Source organism: Toxotes jaculatrix, chromosome 22, assembly GCF_017976425.1.
Source record: "Toxotes jaculatrix isolate fToxJac2 chromosome 22, fToxJac2.pri, whole genome shotgun sequence".
NCBI classification, from domain to species: domain Eukaryota; kingdom Metazoa; phylum Chordata; class Actinopteri; family Toxotidae; genus Toxotes; species Toxotes jaculatrix.
Genome location: NC_054415.1, coordinates 5,971,197 through 5,997,422, shown reverse-complemented (window position 1 = coordinate 5,997,422; position 26,226 = coordinate 5,971,197). Strand labels below are relative to the sequence as shown.

Here is a 26,226-nt window from a genome sequence, read left to right as displayed (position 1 = left end):
TCTCCCTCTCTCTCTCCCTCTCTCTCTCTCTCTCTCTTTTACACTCTCTCTCGCTCTCTCACACTCACACTCTCTCTCTCTCCCTGCCTCCCTCCTGCTCTCTCTGCAGTGTCCTGAGGTAGTTGGGTGAGCTCAAAGCACTCAGACCTTTTTAGAGATCTACCTCTTCAAAAACCAGTTTGCTCCTGCTGTCCTCCGCTCTCTTTTCTAATACTCACAGTCTCTTGTTCTGTGGCTTTCTGGGGCTTTGTGTGGCTTAGGGAAATAGACAGACTGTCCAGGCAAAAGGCAGAGATGGACAGTGGCATCCCCACAGCAACCAGATTTTAACCCCCTCTTCACCAGCAATGATCGAGGCATTCCAACGAGTCTGGCAAAGCTTCCCGGCTTTCCAGCATTGCTTTGGTGCGAAAGGCAGGCAGATGGGACACCGTTTCTCTCACTCTCTCGCTTCCTCTCGCTCTCTTTTCCCTCTCTGCTCTCTCTGTTTGATTTTTTTCACTTTATCTCCCCTTGCTCTCTCACTCTTTACGTCTTGTCCTTTAGTCGAATATAGAGAAACATGAATGGACTGCTGACGCATCCTGCTCGGAGCAGTGCTTTGGTTTGATGCAGTGTGTTTTGTGCATTAACTCCCCCCACCCACTCCACCCCCACCCTCCTCTCTGTCTTCCCTTCCCCGCTCACTCTTTGTCCGTCACTGTGTCACTCTACTTCATCTCTAGCTGTCTGTCTCTCCATACGCAATCTCCTACAAGCTCACATGTGCCATCCATCCCCAGCTTTATTGTGCATGTCCCCTCTTCAGTTTTTTTTTGAGTTGTTAGGATATTATGTGTGACTTAAGCCACCTCTATCTTGATCCCTCTTCTGTGCAATGCAACAAAAAGTTTAGATTGTAAGAATTTGATTAGGTTACTATATTAGTAATATTATAATACCAAATATTACACATGCATACTATCCCAAACTGTGACAGGAGTAGGATTTAAGAAGTGAGTTGTGAAATACTGAAAATATACAAAAAATTGCACTTGATATTGAACCAGAAGGCAAAATTTTCTGCTCTCTGTCTACACCTTTTGCATTTTTTTCCACTCGCCATCTCCCCTCCATCATGTAAGCCTTTGCAGGTAGTTAGAGCACTCTAAACAGACGGGCCTTAACCCTCAATTTGAGCACAAACTGTCGCTCCAGGAAGCACACAGCCATAAAGGTCATGTTAAGGAAGGCGAACGGGAGAAAACAAGACATGCTTTACCTTCCTGCCACGGGAGAAGAGGCAAAACAAATGCACCCTACTGTCCCATCATCCCTCTCTCTCCAATGATTTGTACAAGCCTCATGTCCATTAAACTAGGAAGCAGTGTGGATAATTGATGGTTGGCAAAGCTAGCTGTGACAGTACTGCTAGGTGTGTGTGTTTGTGTGTCTGAGCTAGAGAGTAAGCGTGTGAAAGAGAGAGAAAGAGAGAGGGAGGAGAGAAATCATGCAAGCTAGAAAAGGTCACACTGCCTGTAGCACAGTATGTTATTCCCACCGGCACAGGAGTATGGAGCCAACTCCTATATTATACACACATACACACACAGACTTTCTCCTTGACTTCACTGCAGTTGAATACGAATGGGCTTCAATGAAGCACATGTAACAGTGAGGTGGCAGCCACAGGAGTACAGGGGGATTTTCCTATGTTAAGAAAGAAAGGCTATTTCCTTTTCTTTCCACAGGGGATTCCCTAGCGCCGTGGCCATGTGGAGGGTGATACCAAAGGTGTGTTGCACTGCTGCATCCTTGTCACTGCATTCTCTGAGCACATGAAAACGTGGGATTATGCAGGCATATATTCAAACAGGAATAAAAAAAAAAAACAGGTTATGATACAAATGCAGGATGTTTTGCAAATGTGATGCTCAAAACAACACCAACATTTCATTGATCTGTTGACAGCTAAGCCAACTGCTAATGAAGGCTTCTGGTTCTCTGTGTGCTTATTGATGATAAAAATCAGATGTAGTACAGCGTCAGCGTGCTGGCACGGCTGGCTTTGTTTGTGTGTCAGATGGTGCCTGTGCACTGTTCTGTAGGTGCGGTGTGCCACCATTTAATGAGCAAGTGACCCAGAATGAGTTCAGGTTGTGTTTTACCCACCCAGCACAGTACATCCCAGACTACTAGCTAACTAAAATCATCCACTGACCCATAACGTGACCAAAGCTCTCTTCTCTTAGCCCTCTTCCTGTCTGCTTCTGCTTTCCTGTCTTTTTTATTCTCACTCTTTTTTTTTTGTCTGTCAGTGGACATTCTGCTTTCTCACTAGTGAAGGAACCTGGGTCATGGCCCGCCAAACTCTGTAATGCTCCACTGACCAAAAGTGGTCAACCTCTTGCGTTATAGTTTGATCCTGGCCTGGAATGGCCAACATGGCTGGATGGTCAGCCAAACTGTGATCACAGCAAGGTTTACTCAAGGTCCAGCATGTCTGTGTGTGAGTGTGTGTGTATGCACCTCACATAGCATTCCTGACGAAGCCAAAGAGGTGAATCAGAAAAGCCTTTTGAAAGCTAATGGCCTTTGTTTTTTTTTTATAGGGGTGTACCAGAATTCCAGGTCAAATCTGATTTGGTGGCTCAGGCCAATGCAGAATTTGCAAGGCTAAGCTGTTTAATTTGGAATGTCTTTCAAAGTTTAGGTTTAGCCAGTGTGTCTATAGTGCATAGTAGCCAACACTTAGGTCAAACAGTGGACTTATGTGTTCACAGTAAAACATACAGTGCCTTGACAAGAAATGTGTTGTCAGGCCTTACTTACCTCCAGGACTTGCTGAGCGATGATGGCTTGATGAGCTGTCAGATATGTGGGACCTTCACGCTGTCATGCCAGACCCTTGCCCCTGCTGTGGGATCCCTGCCCTCCCTGCTTAACCCAAGGCTCTATGGAGCCACCCTCTGCACCAGGCCAGGAGGGCACTGGGTGTAGTTTGGGGGTACCGCACGACCTACTTTAGAGCGGCTTGTCCGCCAGTCAGCCAGTAATGTTCAAGGGGTATAGGAGTATAACAGTACAGAATCAACCCCTGCGGTGAGGGCTTGCAAATCTGGGCTGCAGCCAGTCACATGTAGGTCAGCAGCCTGTGTCTGTTTGCATGTGTGTATGTGTCACTAGTTGCATTTGGATGAATGGCCTGCAGTATGGTATAGCAGCAATGACAATCGGATTAGAAGAATGTACAGTTGAATGATAGATCTAATGATAATGTCATTGCCTCTGCCACCGACAGGATCAAGGATTTACAGTACAGGCCCTTGGGCAATCCACATATGGTTTTCTGTGTGTGTACGAGGGAGGCTGAGAGCGATATGTTCTCAAGGAGACAAGAGGCACACTATTTTTGGGGCTTGTGTGCGCGAACGAACAAGCATGTCCTTTAAGTATTCAGTAATGTCCCAGTGGCCGACTGCATACCAGTACCCACCCTGGTACAGTGTTGTCGTAAACCAGTTTTTCCGGACACGGACACCCCAGACTCTATGATGTTGACCTTGAGGTAAAGGACCTGCTGCTAGACACTTCCTTTCCCATTTTCATTTCAATCTCCAGGAATTAATTCTGCAGGAGATTATGTGTAACTCACACATCCACACACATAGAGACACACACACACACACACAGATATGCTGCTATCAGTGTCCCAGTAAAGGCTTAAACTGCTTGGTAGGGATTTTTTCTGTTTATCATTTTTCTCATCACATATACACAATTGCACACACACACACCAATCATATGCCAATGTATCAAGAGATTATAATAGGCAATAGGGCATATTAGTGGCTTCCGTCTGGCCAGGTTGAATGAGTTGTTGTGTTTCATATACCCGTTCTGTCTTGTTATTTTGCATTCACTGACCTTGTGTGCCCTCCGCTCAGGACAGTATACTAACACTGACAACATTTTCATGACTATCTTATATTGAACATTGTTGTTTAATGCTTTTAGATGACACTTTCATTTAGAGCAATTTGGGCAGATAGTTAAGTTTAGGTTAGTCAATGAATAAAACTATAAACTCTGGTAACGATGTGCTGTTTCCCCATTCCTTTCCTTTCCTTTTCCTTTCTGCTTTCTTTTCCTCTGCCTTCTTGCCCTCACTCTCTGTCTCTAAATTGCTACTTCCTGCAGTTTCCTTTTGGTCTACTATTTGCAGGCCTGTCTCAAGTTAATTGTCTCTGCTCATTCAGCATATGGTGTGTGTGTGTGTGTGTGTTGTGCGTGCGTGCATGCGTGCGTACGCACGCACGCACAACACACACTACCACGCACCCACGCGCGTGCGAGTGCATGTGTGCCAGACAGAGTGTGTGCTCTCAAATGAGGGCGATATCAGGTCACAGCATCAGAGGACACACAGTAAAAGATGACCACTTTCACTCCCCTTTTTTTTCTGTCATCCTGTGTTTGAGCTTTGCTAGCAGCCATTGTCTCCAGACTAATGGGCTTCATTATGTTGAGCTGTGTTCATACTGGCTGCCAGAGCAGGGATTAGCCCTAGCGCCATGTTAGCTGGAAGCAGAAGAAAGATACTGGTAGGTTAGCACTGTTAACCCAATCAGCTTGAGCCAAGATAGCTAGATAGGAGGAGATGCTTCATATATTTGTAAATAGGAGTGCACTTATTTTGGCCTCTGGAATTTGTAACTTTTTAAAAATGTCTTTGGCTAATTCCTTCCACATTTATTGTGTTGTATTTCATTGTGCCCAGCCTGTGATATAATATAACATCTATCCTTTCTCTGTTTATGATTTTCGCACCATATGCTAATGCTCACCATGTCTTGCCCTGGCCACGTCACTGGTCAGTTGGCCTCATTAGGATTCATGGAGCATCCCTGTATGTGCGTTCATCACAATGTTGCCTTGCCAACTGCCAGGCCGTAGGAAATGGATGTCTCTTTCTCTGAGCAATGTGAAGGTAAAAACAAAGTAATTCACCGCAGCGAGAGCCGCTAAATCTTCTAGACTTTTAGCTCCTTTGGACCGAAGATGGCGTCTTCATTCAGATCCACCCCTCCCTCTCCTCCTTTTGCTTTTATGTCCTTGGCTTGGTCAAAACAAAATTCCTAGCCAGTGAGCTGTTACTCTTCAACATTGTATCTCACAGTAATCCCATGTTGGTCTTTTGCATTACTTCTCCTTGTCTCAGTTCACTTAATGGTTTTTACAGGATAAAATGGGAGTCATAACAGTGATTTATTGTGTATGCCAACAAATTCTGTCTCATCTTGCCTTGATGATGACAATAGGTGGTAGATCACATGTTATCAGATGTTTGGGCTACAAAGGGCTTTTAGTTTGCCACTAAAACTACATATCTACCTAGATATTAACATGAAATCCTTGCTTCTGGCCCTTTAAACCAACATGCCATCTCGTGTGGGGTGAATGGACTTACAGACAACCCCCTTTTGTTATACTTAAAGTGGCCACCTTTAGTTCCTCTCCCACTGTAATGCCTCTGACCTTCAAATATCCTCCTCTCCCTGAAATCACAGCTACAATTACCTTCTTCACAGTTTTATGTCTATGAAACTCTTAATCCCAGAATCTCCATCAAGCTTCATGTAGGGGAGGATTAGCCCTACTGAGGCCTGTTTCTGCACAGACCCAGGGATGGAAGAAAAGAACGAAACAGCTTTTCATTTTTGACAAATCCACCTGGCCCCACATCCAGATTACGGCAGCACTGTCCAACAGATAGAGGTTGTGTGTGTGCATGCCAAATAATCTTGCTTTGCTTTCCAGTGATTTTTGCAATGTTAGAAAGCAGGCGGGAGGTAGTGAGTGAACGGAGCTTATTTTTAATACGCTTCCAATTTGGATTTCATTACTGATAGTTGCCTTGTCTGCCTTATCTGTGTTCACATTAACTATCTTCTCCTCACCGTGAGCATAATAACTAGAAACACTAGTCAAGTATACTTTAAGGACGTATGAAGGGTCATTGTTGTGAAATGAAATAACATTTTACTTGTAAATGCAGCAGAGACTGGTTGGGAGTTCGTGTATGTGTGTAAAGGAGATGCCTTTTGAATCTATTGAATCTATTTTGAATCTATTCTCTAATGCAACTACTCACCTCCCAGCCAGTTATTTTTCCTGTGTAATATCCTCTGTCTCTCTTCCTCCATGTTTCCCCCCCCCATACTGGGGATTTGAGAAGCCAAGCTAAGTGTGTCTAATCTATGAGCGCAGCCAGCACAGCATCAAATGTTTGGTGCCGATGTACCTACAGCCACCAACAATACAACACTTCAGCAGCTGTCCACCCAAGCAGGTAGGACACAATGTAGGATAAGGAAGGCTGAAGGCTGAGAAACAGACACCTGAGTGAACATTGACATAAGTGCTAAATGACAATGAAAAGAATTAAGGAAGGAAGTAATGTGAGAAAAAGCATGTTTGGGATAAAAGAATGATGGAGATGGAATATGGGTAGAAGAAAAAAGTAGCCTCAACACACACTATCCCCATACATTCCTCCTCACCCTTAACTCCAGGCCCTGCGACCTTGCTTAAATGTGTTTTCTGTAGCAGTGCAATCAGGGATATCCCCCGGAGGTAGGCTGCGGCTGGGGGCCAGCAGGGTCCTGGCTATGAGAGGTGGGGGGGAAAAAGCAGCAGGCAGCACTTTCTAAATTGAAGTCAATAACACAGCAGTCCTTTCTATAAGAGCCAGTCCTCCCACACAGTTCGCTTACAGTCACTAAGGAGAGCTGAGGGTAGGATGTCGATTGAGTTCTCCAAAGTACCTTTACGCATGGCAACATGTGTTTGTGTGGGTGAGCGCACATGAGGGGAAATAGTGGTGTCAGTGAAGAGAGGCGTAGCACCAGTGCTAAATACCTCATAAACCTCATAAAAAGATGACAGTAATTGTTATTCTCTTTCCCCACTTGTATGTGTGGTTTGACAATTCTACAGCATGATTGAATGTTAAGTCGCAGCAGTGATCTAAAATATAAGAAACCAAACATGCAACTTGGAAACGTGGAGTAGAAAGGAATAAACAAACCTGACCAAATGCCCTGAGCCTGCTACATGGAAGTGCTTCCACTCTATATCTAGCTCTTGTATGAAATCTTGCTAATGCGGGCATATCTGAGACACACATGCACACACAGCCATATTTTGCCTTTAATCCCTTTTCGCATGTTGGCACTTCTACATAGCTTCGGGGGATTAAAACTGGTATGGTTGGCCTGCCCTGAGTGACGGTAGGAAAGGAAATTAGTGACTGAAAGAGGGTAGACATTCGGCTGACATGAGTTTGGCTGTGTGTGTTGATGCATGTGTGGTAAGCTTACGTACTTTGTGTTCGAATCTGATGACGACTATGTAATGGGACCTGCACATCCGCACAGCATGGAACAGGCATGATTTGTTTGGGAGCTAGCACTTTTGCTTACTTTTGCTGAGCCAAATGCTACAAAAAAAAAAAAAATAGTTGATAGGCTGCAGTTTTAATACTCTATGTTCCCAGTGGTGTGCTGACATGCTTATGTGAGTTGTGTTTTTCACAAGCAAATGCAATTTTATGGCATTTCAGCTCCTGTAGATGTCTGGATTTTAACTCCTTATATATAATTGCCACTTTGACACAGACACACACACACATCTCAAGATTCTTCTTGAGATGGATAGTCATACACTATCCCCATCTCCATTATCTGGAGAAAAGAACTGCGCACACAGTTACATATGTTCATACTCGGATGCATGTTGGTGGTTTTATAATGCATTGAAATGTTTAAATTTTACATGATACCGAGGGAATAAGGTAAATGAAGTGTGAGGCTTTTCTTCATCCATGGGGCTCTTTAACTTCTTAAACATACAGAATAATTCCATTGTATCTCCACAATACATTAAAAGCTGTCAGCTTTACATTTAGTAACTAAGTGCATTCCATATGTTTTATCTACATCATGTCTCTTGTGCTTTTGTTCCTCGTTATTCTGTCATTGTTTGCTGGTAGAAGTTTTATAAATCTATGCCACACACAGGCCACTGCCTACTAGTCCTCCTACTGCTGCTCTCTTTCTATTCTCTCTGCCAGATTTCTCACTGATGGCATCAGTCTAGGTCACTTGCACCCTAGTTGTGTTTATTGGTGTGTGGCCCAGTTACTTTTTTTTTCCATAATAACCCCTCACCCCACACACACCACACATAGGAGTGGCTTGACACATGGATGAACAGTGGTAATTTCCCCAGGCAGACATTGATTTCACTTTCATTTTCCTGCCACTCATTGTTTGACATCCTGCTGAAAATTATAATTTTGACTGGAAACCTCTAGCTTTTTTTCATCAGCTCATTTTACCATTTTTTTTTCATTGCAAATGATTGAACAATAACAAATAATGAGGGAACCATGTTTAGGGATAGTGTTGGGAGTTGATTTTGACAAACAATGGCAGTGATGCTGCAGCAGCATTAAAAAAAAAAAGTTTCTACTTCAGTAACACCTCTCTGTAATAATAATTATTTATGGAGGTCTTCTGCTATTTACGTTTTTTCTTCGATACTGCCCATGTGTTCACTGTCTATTAGTGAACAAATCTAGTGATTCCATGTCAGTGCTCTGGTAGATACAGGTATTAGATGTTTTGCTCCAATCTCTAATTGTCCTTGAAGTGTTAGCTCAGATGTGTTGTCAATTCATTTAGGTTATTGTATAGTTAAGCGCAGTCCTAGCAAGACCATGAGTACCTGCATATACAGTTTAATATGGATGTTTTGTGTGGAGATGGCTTTGCTGACTTAACTGTCTGGAAATTGATGAAACCAATGAGACACATTGGTTTGAATTTTCTCTTTAGGAAATAATCGAGCTCCCCACTTATTCATTCAGTGGAAATAACTTGAGACAACAGCCTATGGGCATAGGGTTTTACTTCTTAAAAGATGCCCCATTGGGTATTCAAGCAGTAAGTCTGGGCAGCATGAGTGTTGAGCTGGCCACGAGATTGTTGTAGCTTGTAACACCATGATACACTAGTGGGGTGTCTGCTTTTGCCTGTGGCCATATTGTAGAAATTGAATTTGAAGAGAATGTGTGTGCCGCTGTCTGTTTGGAAGTGAGTGTTATCCATCCTGTTTGGAGGCACCACTGTCATATTGCGCACCTGGTGGTGTTAAAAGCTCTCCTGCAGGAAATAGTGCATTCTAAGCCAAATGTATCAAGTGCACAGTTTCATATTGAATATATATATTCTGTGTGTGTGTCTGTGTGCTAGACTTATTCTGTGAGATACAATGCATGTGTGCTATTTTTCTACTCATTTCTGTTCAATCACATGACATCACTTGCCTTAAGGATGTGTTTGATGCCCTTTTGTTCATGTTCCCTCACAAATGACTCAGTCTTCCTACATGTTGTACTGGGTTGTATTGAGCCATGAATGAACCCGTGAGCCATGCTCTTTTGTGCACATGCTTCACAGTCCTGTACAGGTTGTCCACAATTAAAAAGAATGGCTCAGAATGTGCTGCAGCTCTGACACAAGCCTTAGCCCTGGAGAAGCTGTAAAAAGAAAAAAAAATAAAATAAAATGCAATACTGACATTGTTGACTGATTCACGACTGACTCATTCCTCTCCTTATTGACAGAGAACCCCTCTGTGGAAAGAATTTATTTGAAGTAATATATGTCATTTAAAAGCTTTTACTTGAAGTACTTTGAATCATGTTCAGATGTTTATTTTCATTTCAGTTCCTGCGCTTTTTTAATGCAGTTAAATCATGCTGCTTTCATTGCTTGTGCTGCATCCTCCATCCCTCTCTGACTGTGCTGATTCTCTAGTTATAGCATGTCCTCTCTAAGGTAGCGCTGATTAGCAGCATCTGCTTTTCCGTAGTCTTGTGGGGCAGAGAGAGGAGGAGGAGGAGGAGGAGGAGGAATGTGGAAGGAAAAAAAAAACTGCGCCTTCAAAACTCTTTCGTCATTTGTGGCCTCTTCTAAGTTTCCTCTGTCTTCCTCCTCCCATCCCTCGCTTTTCTACTTTCACTTCTCTCCCTCTCGCTCACTCGCTCTCAATCTCATTCCACAAATGTTCGCCCCATTTCTCTCCCTTGTCTCCTCATTATGGAGGTGTTTTGAGGCCCAGTCTTGTTTTTGACACTAATTTTTTTTTTCTTTCCCCCAAATGGCAGGAGAAAAACAGAGGAAAGGGATGATTGGAACAAAGTCACAGAGAAAAGTGATAACAAACTGATGGTGTCACATTTGAAACTTTGTTGTGGACAGGAGGGTCACCTCAAATATTAACAGTGAGGCATAGAATTGAACTTCCCTTTCCATGGATATAGTTATTTATACAAGTCAAATAAATGCAACACAGGCTATCTTCTAATACTTAGTATGGTCGGGAGTGTGTGTGATCTAAGTTGTATAGCACTGGCATGTCATAACCCAAAATGCAGTTAAAGATAAGGCCAGAAAGGTTAGGGAAACCCTCTGAACTTTAAAGGTCAGCACTCCAATAACCAGTGCTCTGTTGTCCAAATATCTGTGCCTTTCTGACCATGGCCCAAATATCCTTAACCATGGAGAAACACACTTGGCCGAGCTGAGGAAGATTACTAGCGAGAGATTGTAACACCCACCTGCCCTACCTCCCCTTCCTCCCACCTGTAATGTTGTTCCAGAGATGCAGAATGACTGTAATCCCATTTATTTGATGCCACACTGATGAGATTAACAACCATGGGCAGGTACTAGTATAGGCAGACTGATAAGAACGTGTTGCAGGTGAAGAAAGAAAATAGAGGGCAAATCATATTTGAATTGTCATTTGCAGTCCAGCAACAGACTAACTCCATGGCTCCTAAGTAGGCATGACTTGATTCAATCAGTTCCCCCTCTTCTCTCTCTCTCTCTCTCTCTCTCTCTCTCTCACTCTCTCACACACACACAAACACAACCACACACCACCCACCCGAATCTCCTGTCTCATTTGTTGATGGTCACTTGGCATTTATGCGATAGAATGTGCGGCGGGGTTGGATTGGATTGCTAAAATTGAAGAACGACTATAGGATGATTTTTCTCAAGAGGTCTTTATCTCTTGTGCTGCTGACTGGGCTCAGATCATCATTTCCCGTTATATGATCTCTGACTACCTGTTGACATGAAAGATTTGTTCATGTCCCTCATAATTGCTGCCTTAGCATCTTGTGCTATTATTTTCCCCTTAAAATCAGTAGTATTATTCCGCTGAACTTTTGAATGTTTTCTTTAATATCATTCCTTTAGAAATTAAATGCATCGCTATAATTGATACACTTAGAAGAAGCGGGAATGTCTTTCTGTCGATCAGACTCCCGGCAGCCTTCAGCCTGCAATGTTGACTCTTTACCGTACTGCTAGTTTATAGCAACATGAAGTACCTCTTCAGTTGCACGTCCTCGCCACTTTTCTCACTCTCAGACTTCAGCCCCTGCCTAACAACTCTCCAACCAGCCTACCAACTGGGCACTGCCTCTCGTTTTGACAGGCACACAGAAATTGACAAAAAGCCACGCTGAAAAATGCCTCTGTCTGCTCTTTTCCTCCTTTTTTCCCCCTCTTCCTCATTCTCTCACTCTGTCAGCAAAGGCAGAGTATGGGAGGACAGAAATGGCTTTTTGAGTGACACAGGCTGGCTATGCCATTTGCCGTGTCAACTGGTGAAAGAGGATAGAAAAGGAGGTGGAGACAAATGATGATGGCCTGGCCATGATTGTTCCGCGCCCCCTCTAGCTTTCACCCGCCATCTTTTCCCCCCTGAGGTCATTGAAGTCCAAATAACGTTGACACAATACCAGTAGGTGTAGAAATGATTTTCACAGTGCTTTGGAATTTTGTCCCTCGTCCCTCCATCTGCAATATAGCGTTGTCTCATTTTGTTTTCTTTCAATTTTTTAAATTTTTTTTTTTTTTTTGCACACTATTCTTCTTATTATTATTCTAAATTATTCTCCGTAGTTAGAATGTTTGTGTTTAGGTACTACTTGTTAATGAAATCTCTCTTAGAGTAATTGGAAATTCGAGTAGATACTGTAAGTCATTAGTGAATAATGAACCAAGGCACATCACAATTCCTGTCTGTCTGTGTCTAATTTGGAGTTTTGTGCCCAGTTCCTCTCTTGGGAACATTTTCCTTTGAATGGAAGTAAAAGAAATCTAAATTGACTTGGAGTAATCCAGTTTCTAATGTTGTCAATCAGTCTGCAATCTTCATTCTCCTGTCTTTGACAAGAGTCCAGCTGGGTTTTGTCCAACTCTTCTTTAATGCCCTCATCAGCTACAGCTGTCAGTACACTGAAATGTTCCGTAAGGAATCGTGTAACCCCACTGTTTTCCCTTCAGACGGCTATGTATGGTGCACAACTGTGATTTGGTCATTGCAGCCACAGAGTTATAAATATTTAAAATTCCATTATGAAATCTTAAATCGATTCATAAAGCTGCAGCAAGTGGAGCATGGGTGAAGAAATAGCTGCTCATGTGGTGGATATCGCTGTGGAGAGGTTTGGTAAGGCAGAAAGATTGAAGAAGACTCCTGCCTTCTGTTTTTACATGTTACCAGCTACACACTACACTGTGTGCTGTACTGGCCAAATGAGCAAAATAACCACAATTCTCACATTCAACTGGCAAAATCTGCTCCTCATTTTAAACAGTGCTCAAAAACTGGTAGTAAAAAAATGCCATCATCATTTCCTCCTTCTCTGTGTCCTTTTTGCTGCTGTACGTCTCAGTGATTGCAAAGTGATGGCCAGGGTTTATTGTTTATGTACATACACCTTGTATGTGTAAATGGATGTGCAGGAAAGCAACGCTGTCATTTTCAGAGGTAATGTGGCTTAATGCCCTCTCCAATCATTTTGACCACCCCTAAATGTGCTCAATGTGGCTTGACTGCTCCCACCCAGCTTCCACTGCTTCAGGCAGCGATTTGAAGATTTGGACTCTTACCTCTCATTGCTTTCTGATTCCCTGGAGCCTCAAGACGCTGGGTTTCTCAACCCAGAACACAATGTTCTCGGGGAAACTAAGTGAAAAATGCTTAAAAATCGACTTAGTGTCCATTCCAGTGCATCCAGAGCTGCAATTAATTTTGAGTTTTCCACCCTTTTGTTTCCATTTAGATCGGTTGTAGCTAGGTTGTGCAGTTGTGCTGACAAAAAAGGAAAACTGTTCCAAAGTAATAACTTTCACAGAGCTGTGTGACATTTGTTTTTAACAGCCATTCAATATCTTACAGCCCAGTTCAATTTGTGTTTTCCCACCTGCACCCTCACACCATCCAGTTAAGAGGAATTATATGATATTAGTAATATTACAAATGTAGCTCAATATTCATCGACCCGCATGCCATGTCGCCCTTCTCTTAAAAATGAGATGGATTGTAGTTATTGCTGCTATTGATTTTAATAACCAGGCTGTTAAGGCCCGATGCAGAGCCTTGCTCTTGCTCAGCCACCTCTGTGCTGTGCTATTTTTTCATCTGGGTAACAAAGGATCTATAAGCTAATTTAACTACAGGTTTAGCATGATTAGGTTTGCTGATTCTTGCGGTTTTTCTTTTTGTGTTCAAACCCTCTCAGATACAGTACTTTTTATGACATGTACTTTGTAACCCCCTCTGCTATCAAACTCACTAAACCATGGATAGACATATAAATACAGTTAATTTAATGGGAGATCACGGGACTAACTGGATCCAGTTAATGGACTCAAATGGGAGGCCTTAGCAAGGTTCAGTGTGTTGGTTGAGGGATCAAGCTTCCTCACAACACTATTGATCTATTAGTCCTCATAGAGAGACACTGAGTGATGTAAAATCTCGTCTGTTATTACAGCACCACAGGTCTTGCATTACTCAATGTGACTGACCCTTCCACTGTGTTGGGACTTGTCAAACCCCCGTGGTGTCTAATTGTTGTACACATAGTGGCTTTGGGGGGGAAATGACAGAAAAGTAAGATCACAAAGGTCAGTGAGCATCACCAAGGCCTGCAGGTTCCAACCAGAATCCATCATGACCTTGTTCTTGTCTTCATGTTTTTCTTTTAATGGGTTACAACTGCGAAAAATGCAAGCTTTAATCTCAGGATGTAATGGTTATGTTCACTAGCTTGGCGAATTTAACGGATAGCTGTTCCACATGTTCATGGACAGCCCATAACTCTCAACAAATGGCCACCAGAAAATAAAAGGATGCAAAGTCATTCAGTCGTTTCAGATTGGATGTCAGTAGCAAAAGGACAAATTTGTTTTGACAATACTCCACATAAAATGCCTAGTTCAGTAAGTTTAAACCCCCCAGCAGGAGATCTCTCCATAATTTATTGCTTTAGTGTGGTAGTTTACTGTAGGTTATTTGCAAAGGACAACAGCAGCTTCTGCTCTGATCGACTCACTATTGACCTCTGCTTTTTCTCTCTCTCCATCTTTGCTTCAGCTCACTTTCTGTGAAGGCTTCATAAGTCTTTCAAAGCCCTCCTTTGAAAAGCTCCCTATGTTTAACTCTTTCACTTAATACTTTTCCTTGGTTCTGTCAGTAACCCAGACGATAGGCTTGAATTGTTATGGCTTGAATGTTTTTTTTCCTTTCTTTTCTGAGGTAAGGCAGAAAGATAATGGGCCCTAACAATCGCAGAGACCACTGAGCATTAGTTGAACATGTTATTTTAGGTATCAATTTTGACAACTAATCAACATTTTCATTTTCACTACATTTCATTACATTACATTCCTGTACATTTCAGTTTGTACTGAATCTGTATTTTAACTATTATATAACATTGAAAGCATGCAGAAATTGTCCTTAAAAGCCCTGCAACTTCTCCAACTATGTTAAAACACTTCAAATTTGGCCAAAGACTTCTTTGGCTTGCTACGTTATGAAAGAAAATGGCATGAAAGCTGTCTTTAAATCAACAACAAAGGGATCACCATAGCACACATCGCTGCATTTGGCGGCGAGAATAACAGTTGCTATTCTGTGTTCGTTGGAGAAGGCCTAATAGATCCTGTGTCAGCATCTTAACTCTTACTAAGGAGGACCACAGGGACAAACAGCTGAGTTCTTATATTAGTTTTTATTGTTGGTGTTTTTCTCCATTTTCTGTACAATTCCCTTGTGATGCATGGAGAGAACATAGTTGGATCTCTGCTTGAAAGGCGAGTGATGCCAGTATATAATAACAAATTCAAATAGACTAGCAGGTAATGATGCCAAATCATTTTGTCTCCCACCTGCATTAACTGGAAGCATATCCGACTTATTCAGCCGGCTCTTGCCCACTTCTCCATCTCTCTCTTAACCCTCTCCACCAGCTTCCATGTATCCACCTGTTTTGTCAGAACAGTGACGCAGGGCAAACATCAATTATCTATTGATGAAAGAAAAACTCATTAATGGGCATCAGGCAGGTTTAATGGTGGGGATCATGCTTGTTTGTCTGACCGTTAATGGCCTTGGCCATTCGAGAAGCTGTTTGACTTTTCCCCACCCTGTCATGGACAGACAGCAGCCCTCCACTGACAGTGATGCATGGGACTCCCTGAGTCACATTGATCACCCTGGGAGAGTCTATACGGACACAGGCACACACACACTAACACATTCCTGCCCAGTATGTATGTTATTGTACCAGAGTTGGCAACACCATTCTTTCTTGAAATTGATCAAAACAGTTGAAAAAAAAACTAATTTTGAGGGTTTAATTCCTTCAGGATGTTGATGTTTTTCCCAGATAGAAGGATGTCTCTTGTGTAACAGCCAAGAAAGTCCCTCCAGACCACAGAAAGCTTGCATCCTGAAATTTAAAAGATGTTCTGTTTGCTCCTGAACAGGTGGACATGTGCTGTGGTTAGTTTGCTGTAGAGCCAGTAAAAGATTTGTTTTCCTCAATGCAACTCTTTCTGTCACTAAAGACTCATTTGAAGAAGTAGTGATGCGGGTCCCAAAACAGTGGTTCTGCCACCAAATTGTTTAGACAGCCAGTTTGAAACACACTTCAGCTCTGCAGCGAGCACTGTGGACAGCAATATCCTGCCGAGGTGAGGCCAATCCTCACCTTACACCATGCTGTAAATTGAGAGCTACTTTCTTTTTCTTTTAACATGAGCTCCATTTCCACCTGTTTCTTGTTCTATAATGGAAAGTCTTTTAAAGCTGTGGTCCTGTCCAGACCAGCCCTTTCAGTTTTACTCCTTTTATTTTGCAAAGCTGTGACTAAGTAGCCCTCATTTTCATATGTGTATACTGAATTTATGTTTATAAAGGCTTGGTTGTAAATAATTTAGCATGGTTTTCCCTGCATATTTTACAACCTCTCCCTCCCAGGCTTAACTCGATCAACATGTGACAAATAGCTGTCTGTCCTGACCCTGTGGTCTGATAGTTAATGAACCAACCCAGTTCGGAATTGGTTGATGCCAGAGGTTTGGCCCTTGGCCTGGAGCTTAGCTGTACTACTAGCTTGCCAAAGCAGGAACAGTCAATGATCGGCACCCACAGGCCATCCTACTGGCTTAGGATAGCCAGCGGGGGAAGCTTCACCTCATCCAACCTTTTTCATTCTGAAAGTCCCACAGTTTTGGTGTTGCTGATAATGTAGTCTATCTCCTTCAGGTTTTTAAAATATGTTTTGTGTGGACATGATGATAAAAAGAAACCCCACTGCTAACCAAATATTAAAGTGCAGTACTGAGAATGTCTCACTATTTTAATATTTTATTTCCTCATTTGTTTGGTGAAATAAAAAAAAATAGGTCAATCATATGAGCTGATGTGAGTAAAATGAGGAGTAATCACATTACCAGCATTTTACCACCTTTGGGTTATTGGTGACCTCTTTTACCTTTACTGGCCTTTATTCCTTTTTTTGTAGTGGGGATTACACAGGTCATCAGTTTGCTGGCTCACCTTTAACACTGGCTGCAGATGTTCGCCCCATGTGAAGATTTTTTTTTTTTTGTTTAATTACAGGCCCCATTAACACGCTATTTACATCCCTGCCTGATCTATGCCATTAAGGGATCAATAGCGGTTTGTTTAATTCATTCATTTATTCTTCTCTGTCTCTCTCTGGTGCTTTTTTTTTTTTTAAAGGTGATCTATATTTATAGATTTCTCCCGGAACCTACTGGCCTTTTCCTCTCTCAATTCGACCACAATGACATGCTAGCACATTTAGCCTTTTTATACCCAGGCATCCCTGATGCGAGGCCGTGGGATAGGCACTAAGCAAGTGTGGCACTTAAGAAAGAGGGGCCTTTTGTTAGAGTTAGGTCTGTTTATCAGTAGGGGTCCAGGATAACTACACCTGAAAAGTGCCTATTACTAGAATCAAGCAACTAATGTTTATTTTGAGGGTTTTAGCATGTGCCCCAGTTTCCTGGCCATGCTGTGCCACTGTGTTCCATTAACAGCAGTTTATGGACCTTAGTAATGGCTGTGCGCTATTGATAATGGGCTGTCGGATGATTTTTAGTAGGTGACATGCAGTAGTATTATAGTAGTGCATGCAGCTTGTGAGTGTGTGTGTGTCTGGGTTATTTTTTATTTTTATTTTTTATTTTTTTGCTTCTAAATGATAGCGCTCTTGACTCCTCCATAAACATTTTCAGGGCATTAGAATATTTACTTTGAGTAGCTTGTCATTTTTCTTATCTTCCCCTTTTGCGAGCAAAGATTACCCAACATACATATTAAGATGTAGCCTTATCTTGTTTTTTTTTTTTTCTGGTTAGCGCCGTCCACACTGTCAGCACCCTCACAAAACAGTGACAGCAGTACAGAGATGTTACTCCTGCTTTCTGGCATGTAAACGGTTACAAACCTATCAGCACACCTCACAGGATCGCTGTGGAGTCATGCAAGTTCCCTCTCACATAGCTGTCGTTGCGTTTAGCAACTCTGTCACACTAATAGCGTATTTATTACCTTGTAGTAGTTGTCTATTTTGCTCCACACTCATCTGTCTTCCTGGACACTTTGATTCAGTTTGCAATTTAACTTTGATTAATTGTCTCCGCCCAACAGAAACACCTTCACGAGATATTGATTTTTGGTTGAAATCTGATCAGAGTTGTGGTTGTTCGTCTTGCTTGGAGCTACAGATGTATCATTTAAAGGATCTCTGTGTGTCCTCTTAGAAAAATGATCTATGTAAGCCAACATGTGGGGCAATATTGAGAGATGATAGACTTTCGTAGGATGGGGCCCTTCATACTCCAAATGGAGTTTTCACGCAAGACTGGGCTTAGAGCAGTGAAGCTGACCCGTCAATGCTCAGCTTTTTCTACTTAAATCCATATGTGCCCATGAAAAGGACAAACTGTCCTTTTCATATGACATTCATGACTCTGAATTAAGTGTTCAGAGCCATTGATTTTTTAAGTGAATAGAGAAGGTTAAGAATATGAATTAAGGTGTAGAGATTATCCGATTGCTCTCCCCTTTTTCCCCTTTCTCCCCACTTTGCACCTCAAGCTAGGGCTTAGGATCACTCATTGCTTAGAGGAATTTTGATCTCTTTACTCCAGCACACAAAGGAGCGTGCGCCGCACACACGCACACACACACACAGCACACACAGCACACACAGCAAACCTCCACATCACTCCTTCAATCTTCTCCAAGGCTCAGTTTGATAAATGGCTTATTCTGCTGGATGAGCAAAGGGCTTCAGGTGGGAGTGACTCTTTTTTTGTTTGACTTTCTTTTTCTGTGTCCGTCTTTCTGTCTATATGCTTCTTGTCTTTGTTTGTACTGAGTGAGGTTATGAGGGAGATGAATGGATATGAATGATTGCGATGGAGAGAAAAACTGATTCTGGTATTCTGTAAGTCAGTAACTTTTGACCTCCTCTTAGCTTGTCGTATCTGCCATGTGTGCTGACATCTGGTACATTTAAACACATACAGCCAGACTCATTAATGTGATGAACATTTAATCCCATACCACTCAAATACACAGAGGTGTGGAAACTCGCGCATGCATAAACCTAACCAACATACAGTAAATATTAACCCCCTGCATCATTTGAATTGCCACTTGCTGCTGGTATTTTCACTTGGATTTTGTTTTATAGACATGGATGTACGAACACACAGACTTAAGAGCCCAGCTAAGTGTCAGAGAACAGTAGCCATAAAAGCAGCTGCCTCCTTCTTGCATAATGAGAATGAATGAAGACATGCCAAAACGTCTCCACCTGCCTGTCTGTTTTCCCGGTCTTCACTGCTTGCATCTGCACATTACAGGGCCCTCTTTGACAAGCACATACAAACACACTGCCTCACACTTCTCTCTCCCTCTCTCACATGCTCACGCACACACCAGCTGCCTGGAGTAGACACTGTACAAATGCTATATTTCTGTCAAAGCCTCGGACTTTAAACTTTTACGCCCAGAAGTGGTAATTTCACTCAGGTAAACTTAAAATATCTATGGGGATGACTGTGATCTCAGTAATTGGAATATGCATCAAAACTCAGATTTAAGTTTTGGCAGAGTTGCCGTCAGTAATGGTTGAAAGCACTGACTGACAGACCTTGCATTATGTACATACCCTGCTCTTTTCCCGAAGAGAGAAAGCATAGCACATAATATGTGCATAAAGCAATACTTGAACTGAGCTTTGAACCTGTGCGTCAGGTTTGACCTCATGGGCTCTTAAATGGCTTAGACGCATAAGTGGGCGCACCTTGTTCCCTGTAACCTTTTGTTATTAATGCATTTGCTTTTTTACCCTCCAGGTATTCAAAGTTTGTTTTGTTTGGATGTGGTGATAAAAGGATCTCCCATTGCTTGCCAATTTTTAAATTGCCAGCCCACTGTGTTCTTTCATTTTTTTTTTTTTTTTTTTTTTTTTAGCATGGGGCATGGCTGTGACATGACGTGTCACCTACCGCAGTCTTTTTTGATTTTTCTTTTTTTTTTTGTTCACTTTCAAACAGCTAAGTGAATTAAATCTGCTGCAGTTTTAAAACATGCCCTCGGGCCAGGTTTCACTTCAGTGGCACCAAATGGCTTTGTCTTTTGTTCTTGTGAATGACTGCACATGTGTATGTGCTCGCACGCACACACGCATGGCTTTGTGTGTATGCGTATTTCGCCTTTTTCCCTTTTCCGTCCACTGTGTCGACACAATCCCAGCGTTTATGAGATTACCAGAGCCCATTTGTGTTCCGGCGGGAGCCATCTTGGCTCGGAGGAGGCCTCCACTGGGAACCATCTGGGCTCTACTCAAAGCAGTTTCCACTCCGCCTCCCCTGTCCTCTCCACATTGTGACCAAAGCTATTTACTTAAGAGGGAGGGAGAACTCAAACTCTGAAATTTAGTCAGATAATGCTCCTGCTCTCTGGGGTGGCACTGTTTCAGCATGCAAAGTAAGTGATGTTGGAGCAGGTCGTAGGTGGTTGCAGTAATTCTTAAGTGAGGATCATTTTTACCTCCTGATTATTTCATTCAGTAATAATTTAGTCAAAAATATAACAAATACTGATAACAACTAAAATAATTCATCTAAATTCCTCCTCTAAAAGTCAGAATGACCGTAACTTAACCAGCTTTTTCAGATCTTTAGTCTTATTAAATACAATATATTGTACTAACACTAGTATTAGTCTGCAATCCTGCCATGGATTTAAAGCCTCTTCAAGCTGATCTTATTCTACCAGTGGAAAATTGGGCCTCTGATCTTTTTTTATAAATTAATTTGTCCTTAATTTCACATTTGACCTCTCCATTAGCCTCTTTCATCTCTTCCCCGCTGCCCGGTGAAATGCCAGTTTCTTTTTATTTAATGATGCTACCAAGGTCTTGGTCACCCACGGTTTATCTTTCACCATGAAGATAAATGCAGTTTTATGTTGATTGACTAATTACTTACATTGAACTGTCCATGTGTAGTTTGGCTGTTCTCAATACATCTGATTTGTTAGTGTAGCATCTAATCATATAATTTTTTAAACTTTTGGAGTCATGAGAATGGCCCTAGAGGTTATTAGTATTCAGAAAGTGTGCAGATAAGTTGGATGTTTGTGCTTATGAATTTACAATTATCACCCCTGCTAGCAGTAAACAAAAAGTCCTTTCAATGCTGTGTGATTTTGTGACATCTCATTTAAGTAGTAGCTACCCGACCTGGAGAATTATGTTTTCCTCAAGCAAAGCTTTGGGTATACAGAAATGTAGAGCGCAGACAGAATACCTCCTTCACCTTAAGATAGCTTTTTGCACCCAAACTGAAATCTCTGTGGAAATCATTAGCTACACTGAAATAATCACATTTTTGAGTGTATACATTCTGCCTGCTGAGCTGTGATCTGTCTGTATGAGCTGTCAGTGTGCAAACTAATCTTAATTCTACTTTTTGCATGAAGTTTTGTAACACCCCGTGGGACAGATTCTTGTCCAGAAGAAGGCCAGTGGCTGCACCAATCAGAGTAGACAACTTTGAGCCGAGTTTCTATTTTTCTTCCAAATTGGAATTTTTCCCAGCTACAAGTGTTTGTTTTTAGTTGTTACTGCTCTTTTTTTTAATCTTTGTTTTGCATTTGCTGCCGCAGTGGTAGTTGGAAACAGTTAAGTTGGTTCTGGCCATTCTAGTCTTTTTCCAGCTCTCGCCCACTTCCCCATTTGACATTTGGGTGCTCTGAGGACCAGTGATGCTCTAATAGACCAGTTATGTAACTGCTTCTGCACTTAGACACAAGAGAGATAAAATGGGGTGAGTATCTGAGATAGCAGAGAAGAAGAGTAAGAGAAAGCAGATTATACAGAAGCAGATGAGGTATGAATGAACTTAGATTGTGTCACAGTCATGACCTGGGAGGGTAGACCACTGTCCGAGCTGCTCTTTGTCTTTTATGAAGGCTCTGCAGTACCTTTCTACATGTTAGAGACTGGTAGAGTAATTATTATAAGGTTATTTAATATAGAACAGTTACTTTTGTAAATGTTCCTGTATTTGCCTTTTAGCCATTTATCCAGACGGCTTGATCCTAATGGATACTGCATCCAGAAAGTGGAAATATATGTATGTCACTTCTATATGCACAGGTTGTCAATTTTGTGCTTAATAATGGAACAAATTATGCATTCATTAATAAAAGCTTTTTTGCTTTAGCTGAGAACAAGGCAGAGCAGTTTACAAACTAAATTCCCCTCAGATTTCCCTAGTGGCTGCAGGGCTAAGCAGCCCGAGTCTTAATCACTTGACTTCTTCCTATCTCTTCAACACACCTGCCCTTCCACTTTCTTGCTGACGGAGGCTTTAGAGTAGGATAAAATCGATTGATTTTTTTTTTTTCCCTTTTTTTTCTTTCCCTGGTCGTCCATCACTTATGAAACAAAACGCAATGAATAGATAATTAACCTGAATAGGCAGAATTTGGTTACAGTCCATCATGGGCAGTGTTGTGAGATTTTTTTCCTACTTTGTCAGCAGGGTTAGCTATTTCAGTGCCCTCATTTGTTAACGTAAAGGAATTGCAACGTGGCTGTCACTAATTGCAAATGATTTACATTACAGAAAATTAGATGACAATATTTGGAGTCTTAATTAGGTTGAAGTGCGTACGCAACACTTATTTAAAACCACTTATGCTGCTTGTGCAGGCTCTGATTTCTACAGTTAAGAGTTGTATTTGTAAATCAACACAGAATTTGCTTGTATTGAAAGCTGACAGTTGTGCTTCATTAGCCTCAGTGTGCACTAAGACAAGAGGCCTCTGCTGGATTTCTGCTTGGTCACCATGTTCCATGTTCCATGGTGACCAAGACCAGAGATCGCTGACTTGGAAAACCACAACAGAGGAATGAAACAGGACCTCTGTTTGCATGCCATGTAATCAATAGAGAGCTCACAGGTGTACATTGATGAGTCTATTTAAGAACAGTTGTGTCTCCTCAGAGAATCCCCTTCACTTCATTGCTGTAATGGAATCTCAAGCCTTCTTGGATACAGAACATTAACCCGCCTCTTTTCTTCCTCTCCTCTGTTCTTCTGTTCCAGGTGGAAGTTGAAGTGGAGAGCATGGACAAAGCAGGGAACTTCATTGGCTGGCTGCACATTGAGGGTGTGAATCTGTCAGTGGCGCTGGTAGAAAACGCTCTGTCCAAGGTCCACTTCACAGCAGAGCGCAGTGCCTACTACAAAACCCTGGTCTCAGCAGAGGAGGGATGCCGACAGAGGAAAGAAAAGGTAGGTCCCATATAGACGCCGCAAGAGCTGCACAAGCTATAGATCCTATTAAGCTATCAAAGTGATGACTACTCCCGAATGGCATTAAACTGTCTTCATAAAGCTTCCAAGTGTTGAACGAAACACCTGAATTTATTTTAAGGATGAGTTGGATAACTGGAATGACATCTAGTTTAGTAATGTTTAAATTTAGCATTTACCACATCAGGATTTACTTTGCTGGCTTTCACGTCCCTGACATATGGTGTTCTAGGTCTGACTGCCTGTGGACATATTTTAGTGTGTGCTGCTGAAACTGAGAATTGCCTTACTTTGTTCTCTGACTGATGGTCAGGGTATGGTCCATCCCATGCAAGCCACATGACTGACTAGCTCTCTCTCTTCCACCTTCAACATCAGTGCTTGTTAGCAGTCCATTAGTAGAGGTAAAGATGCAGTCAGCAGGAATAAAGACCCTTCAGAACTGAGGGGAGAAAACATAAAACAACTGTTTGTTCTAATAAGGAAACACACAAACACATTCTTTCAGAGATTCGCCACCAGTTGCTTCTTTTGGCAACACCCAACTCTTCTCTCAACAGCAACTCTACTATTCTCTTTTTGGAAACTTCCACACACTGCCCTTGTCAAAGGCACAGCCCATCCCTCTTACGAGCCTGACAGCCAATGAGGACAGGTGGTGCTTAAAATGTATTAATAACATGCAGTCAGTACCTCTAGTTAAAGCCATAGTATTGTGAAAATGCTCCATCTGGGGCTGTGAATAGCCACATAGTTGCCGTTATCGCTGAAGCTTTCTTTCCTCAATGAGAGTCCTTTGATGGATGGAGGCCTCTCTCACACTGATCCTGATCTCGCCCTGCATTTTCATTATATCTGCGCGAGTCACCCCTGCCAAATGTATGAAGTGCCCAGCCAGCTGTCACCCTTGTCCTCTCTCTCTCTCCATCTCTGTTACTTATTTCTTTTACCATCTCTCCCTCTCCCCTTCTCTTGAATTCTCTCCCTTCCACTCACTACCTATTTGGGTCCTTTAGGAGTCACAGATGCCTCTTCTCCCCATATAAATGTGACGTATTGCCGGAGCCAAGCAGGGGCTGTGTTCTTTTTCCCTTTCCTGCATTTATCACATTCATAGTCAGTGTGTTCCTACTTGTCTTTCTTGCTCTTGTGGCCTCCCTCTTTTTCTTACAGATACTCCCCATCTGCGTCTTCCTTTTCTCAAAACGGTGAAAGAGAGAGCCAAAATCTTGAGAGTGATGTGCAGGTGAACCTTTGCCTAGAAAAATCTTTTGCCAGCGATGTGAGCACACCAGCTCTGCCATGTTAAGTCTAACTCCAGCAAGAGGGCACATTCCTGACACCTCTGATGACAATTTTACTACCGGTTTCCAACCCTCTTTGCAGCGTCGAGACAGATTGACTTTCACCACAAGGTTTTGACTTGAGCTAACCTGAGTGCGGACAGGGCCGAGAGGAAAGACGGCAGAATGGGGCCTGACAGACAGACAGTGATTATGTTTGATGTTAGTTTGCCACAGGCACCGGTGCACAGATCAACCACAGCCTGATTTGTTTTTTTGTGTCTGCGTGTAGCGGAGAGTGTGTTGTGTTAACAGAGCACAAGGCAGTTAGTTGTGTGTGTGTGTATGAATGCATACTATGCAACTTGAGGGCAGATGAGGTGGGACTTGGTGTACTAATTAACCCATAGAGACCATCTCAAGAAAAGCTGAGAGCTTGGCATTTTTTTCTGTCTTTCTCTTTTGAAGTCGTGGCTGGTCTTTGTCTGTGTGTAGGCTGAGGCTAGGTAGGGCAGATTGCATCCCCCTCCTCCCTTCCTCTTTTCTCATTGCCCTCTCTTTTTATTGTCCCTACGGCTGTGGATATGGAAGACACCAGTGGTACTGCTGCGTCAGGCGTCCCTACAAGAAAACAAGGCTGTCATAATGAAGTGAGCTCAGAAGATGTGTGTAGGCATGCGCACACGTACACACTCATTAAGGAAAACTTTGTGTTGGTGGTCCAGCAGGGCCCCAGGACAGCAAGGGGGATTGAGGCTTGCTGCAGTAGCATCCTGAACCAAAACTGCTTAGTTCGAGTGACTTAAGTGAATATGAGTTTTTCTACAATGAGACCAATGGGACAAAGTGATTGTGCTCTAAATGAAGCATTCCAAAGGGCTTGAAGAAGAGCCTTTTCTAGAGCTCAGCATATTTTGATCTTGCGTATCAGCATCTCTTGGAACTGTCCTCACAGCAAACCTTATTCTCCACACATGCGGAAGACTCAAGTTGTAGGCACGGGCACATTCCCAATTCTGTTCCCCATTATGTTTATTTATGGCTAAGCTATTGTTTACATAAATCTCTCTAAAGCGTGTCGCCCTGTCAGAACTCATTGTCATGCTTTCAGTGTTAACGTTTACATGATTCAGCTGGAAGACAGACCCAGGACACTGTATAAACTTATTTCATGTTTTAACAATGAGTCGGTTGTTGCCAAGCAGTGCTCATGCCCTCTTCTTAAATCTCTTGCCTGGTTTTGCAAAGCATTCTTGTGTGTATTTGGATTCTCCTAGGGGTAGAAAAACTAATTCTTGCTTACCAGGCATCTCTGTAAACAAGACTCATTGCAAAAACACTGCATTTTGTCATTGTAATATGAGACGGCTCATTGCAGCTATTCATATGATGTTCCAGTATTCCCATGCCGGAGCCGAGAGAAATAAATTTGACAAGATAGCGGCAGTTTGGTTCAAAGTGTATTGGGAGAAGAGATTTCGACTGCAGAGACATTAGCTGTATCTTTCATTTAACTTCCCCTAAGACTGAACAGGTGTGGTTTGTCAATATGTGATCTTGCGTCAGGGGACTATTTTTAAAACTCAGGTTAATGACAAGGAAATCAATTTTCTCTCTAGAAGCTCTTGGTTCTTCTCTACAAGTCAGAGCTT

The 26,226-nt window shown here is 42.3% G+C and overlaps 1 protein-coding gene across 1 annotated transcript in view; it reads left to right on the top strand.

Annotated features, from left to right (window-relative positions):
• snd1 (staphylococcal nuclease and tudor domain containing 1) overlaps positions 1-26,226 on the top strand; it is a 159,209-nt gene that overhangs the window by 77,214 nt on the left and 55,769 nt on the right. The window contains exon 17 of the mRNA XM_041030143.1: positions 23,082-23,270. Coding sequence (XP_040886077.1) covers positions 23,082-23,270 — 189 coding nt within the window. The remainder of the gene's footprint in view (positions 1-23,081; positions 23,271-26,226) is intronic.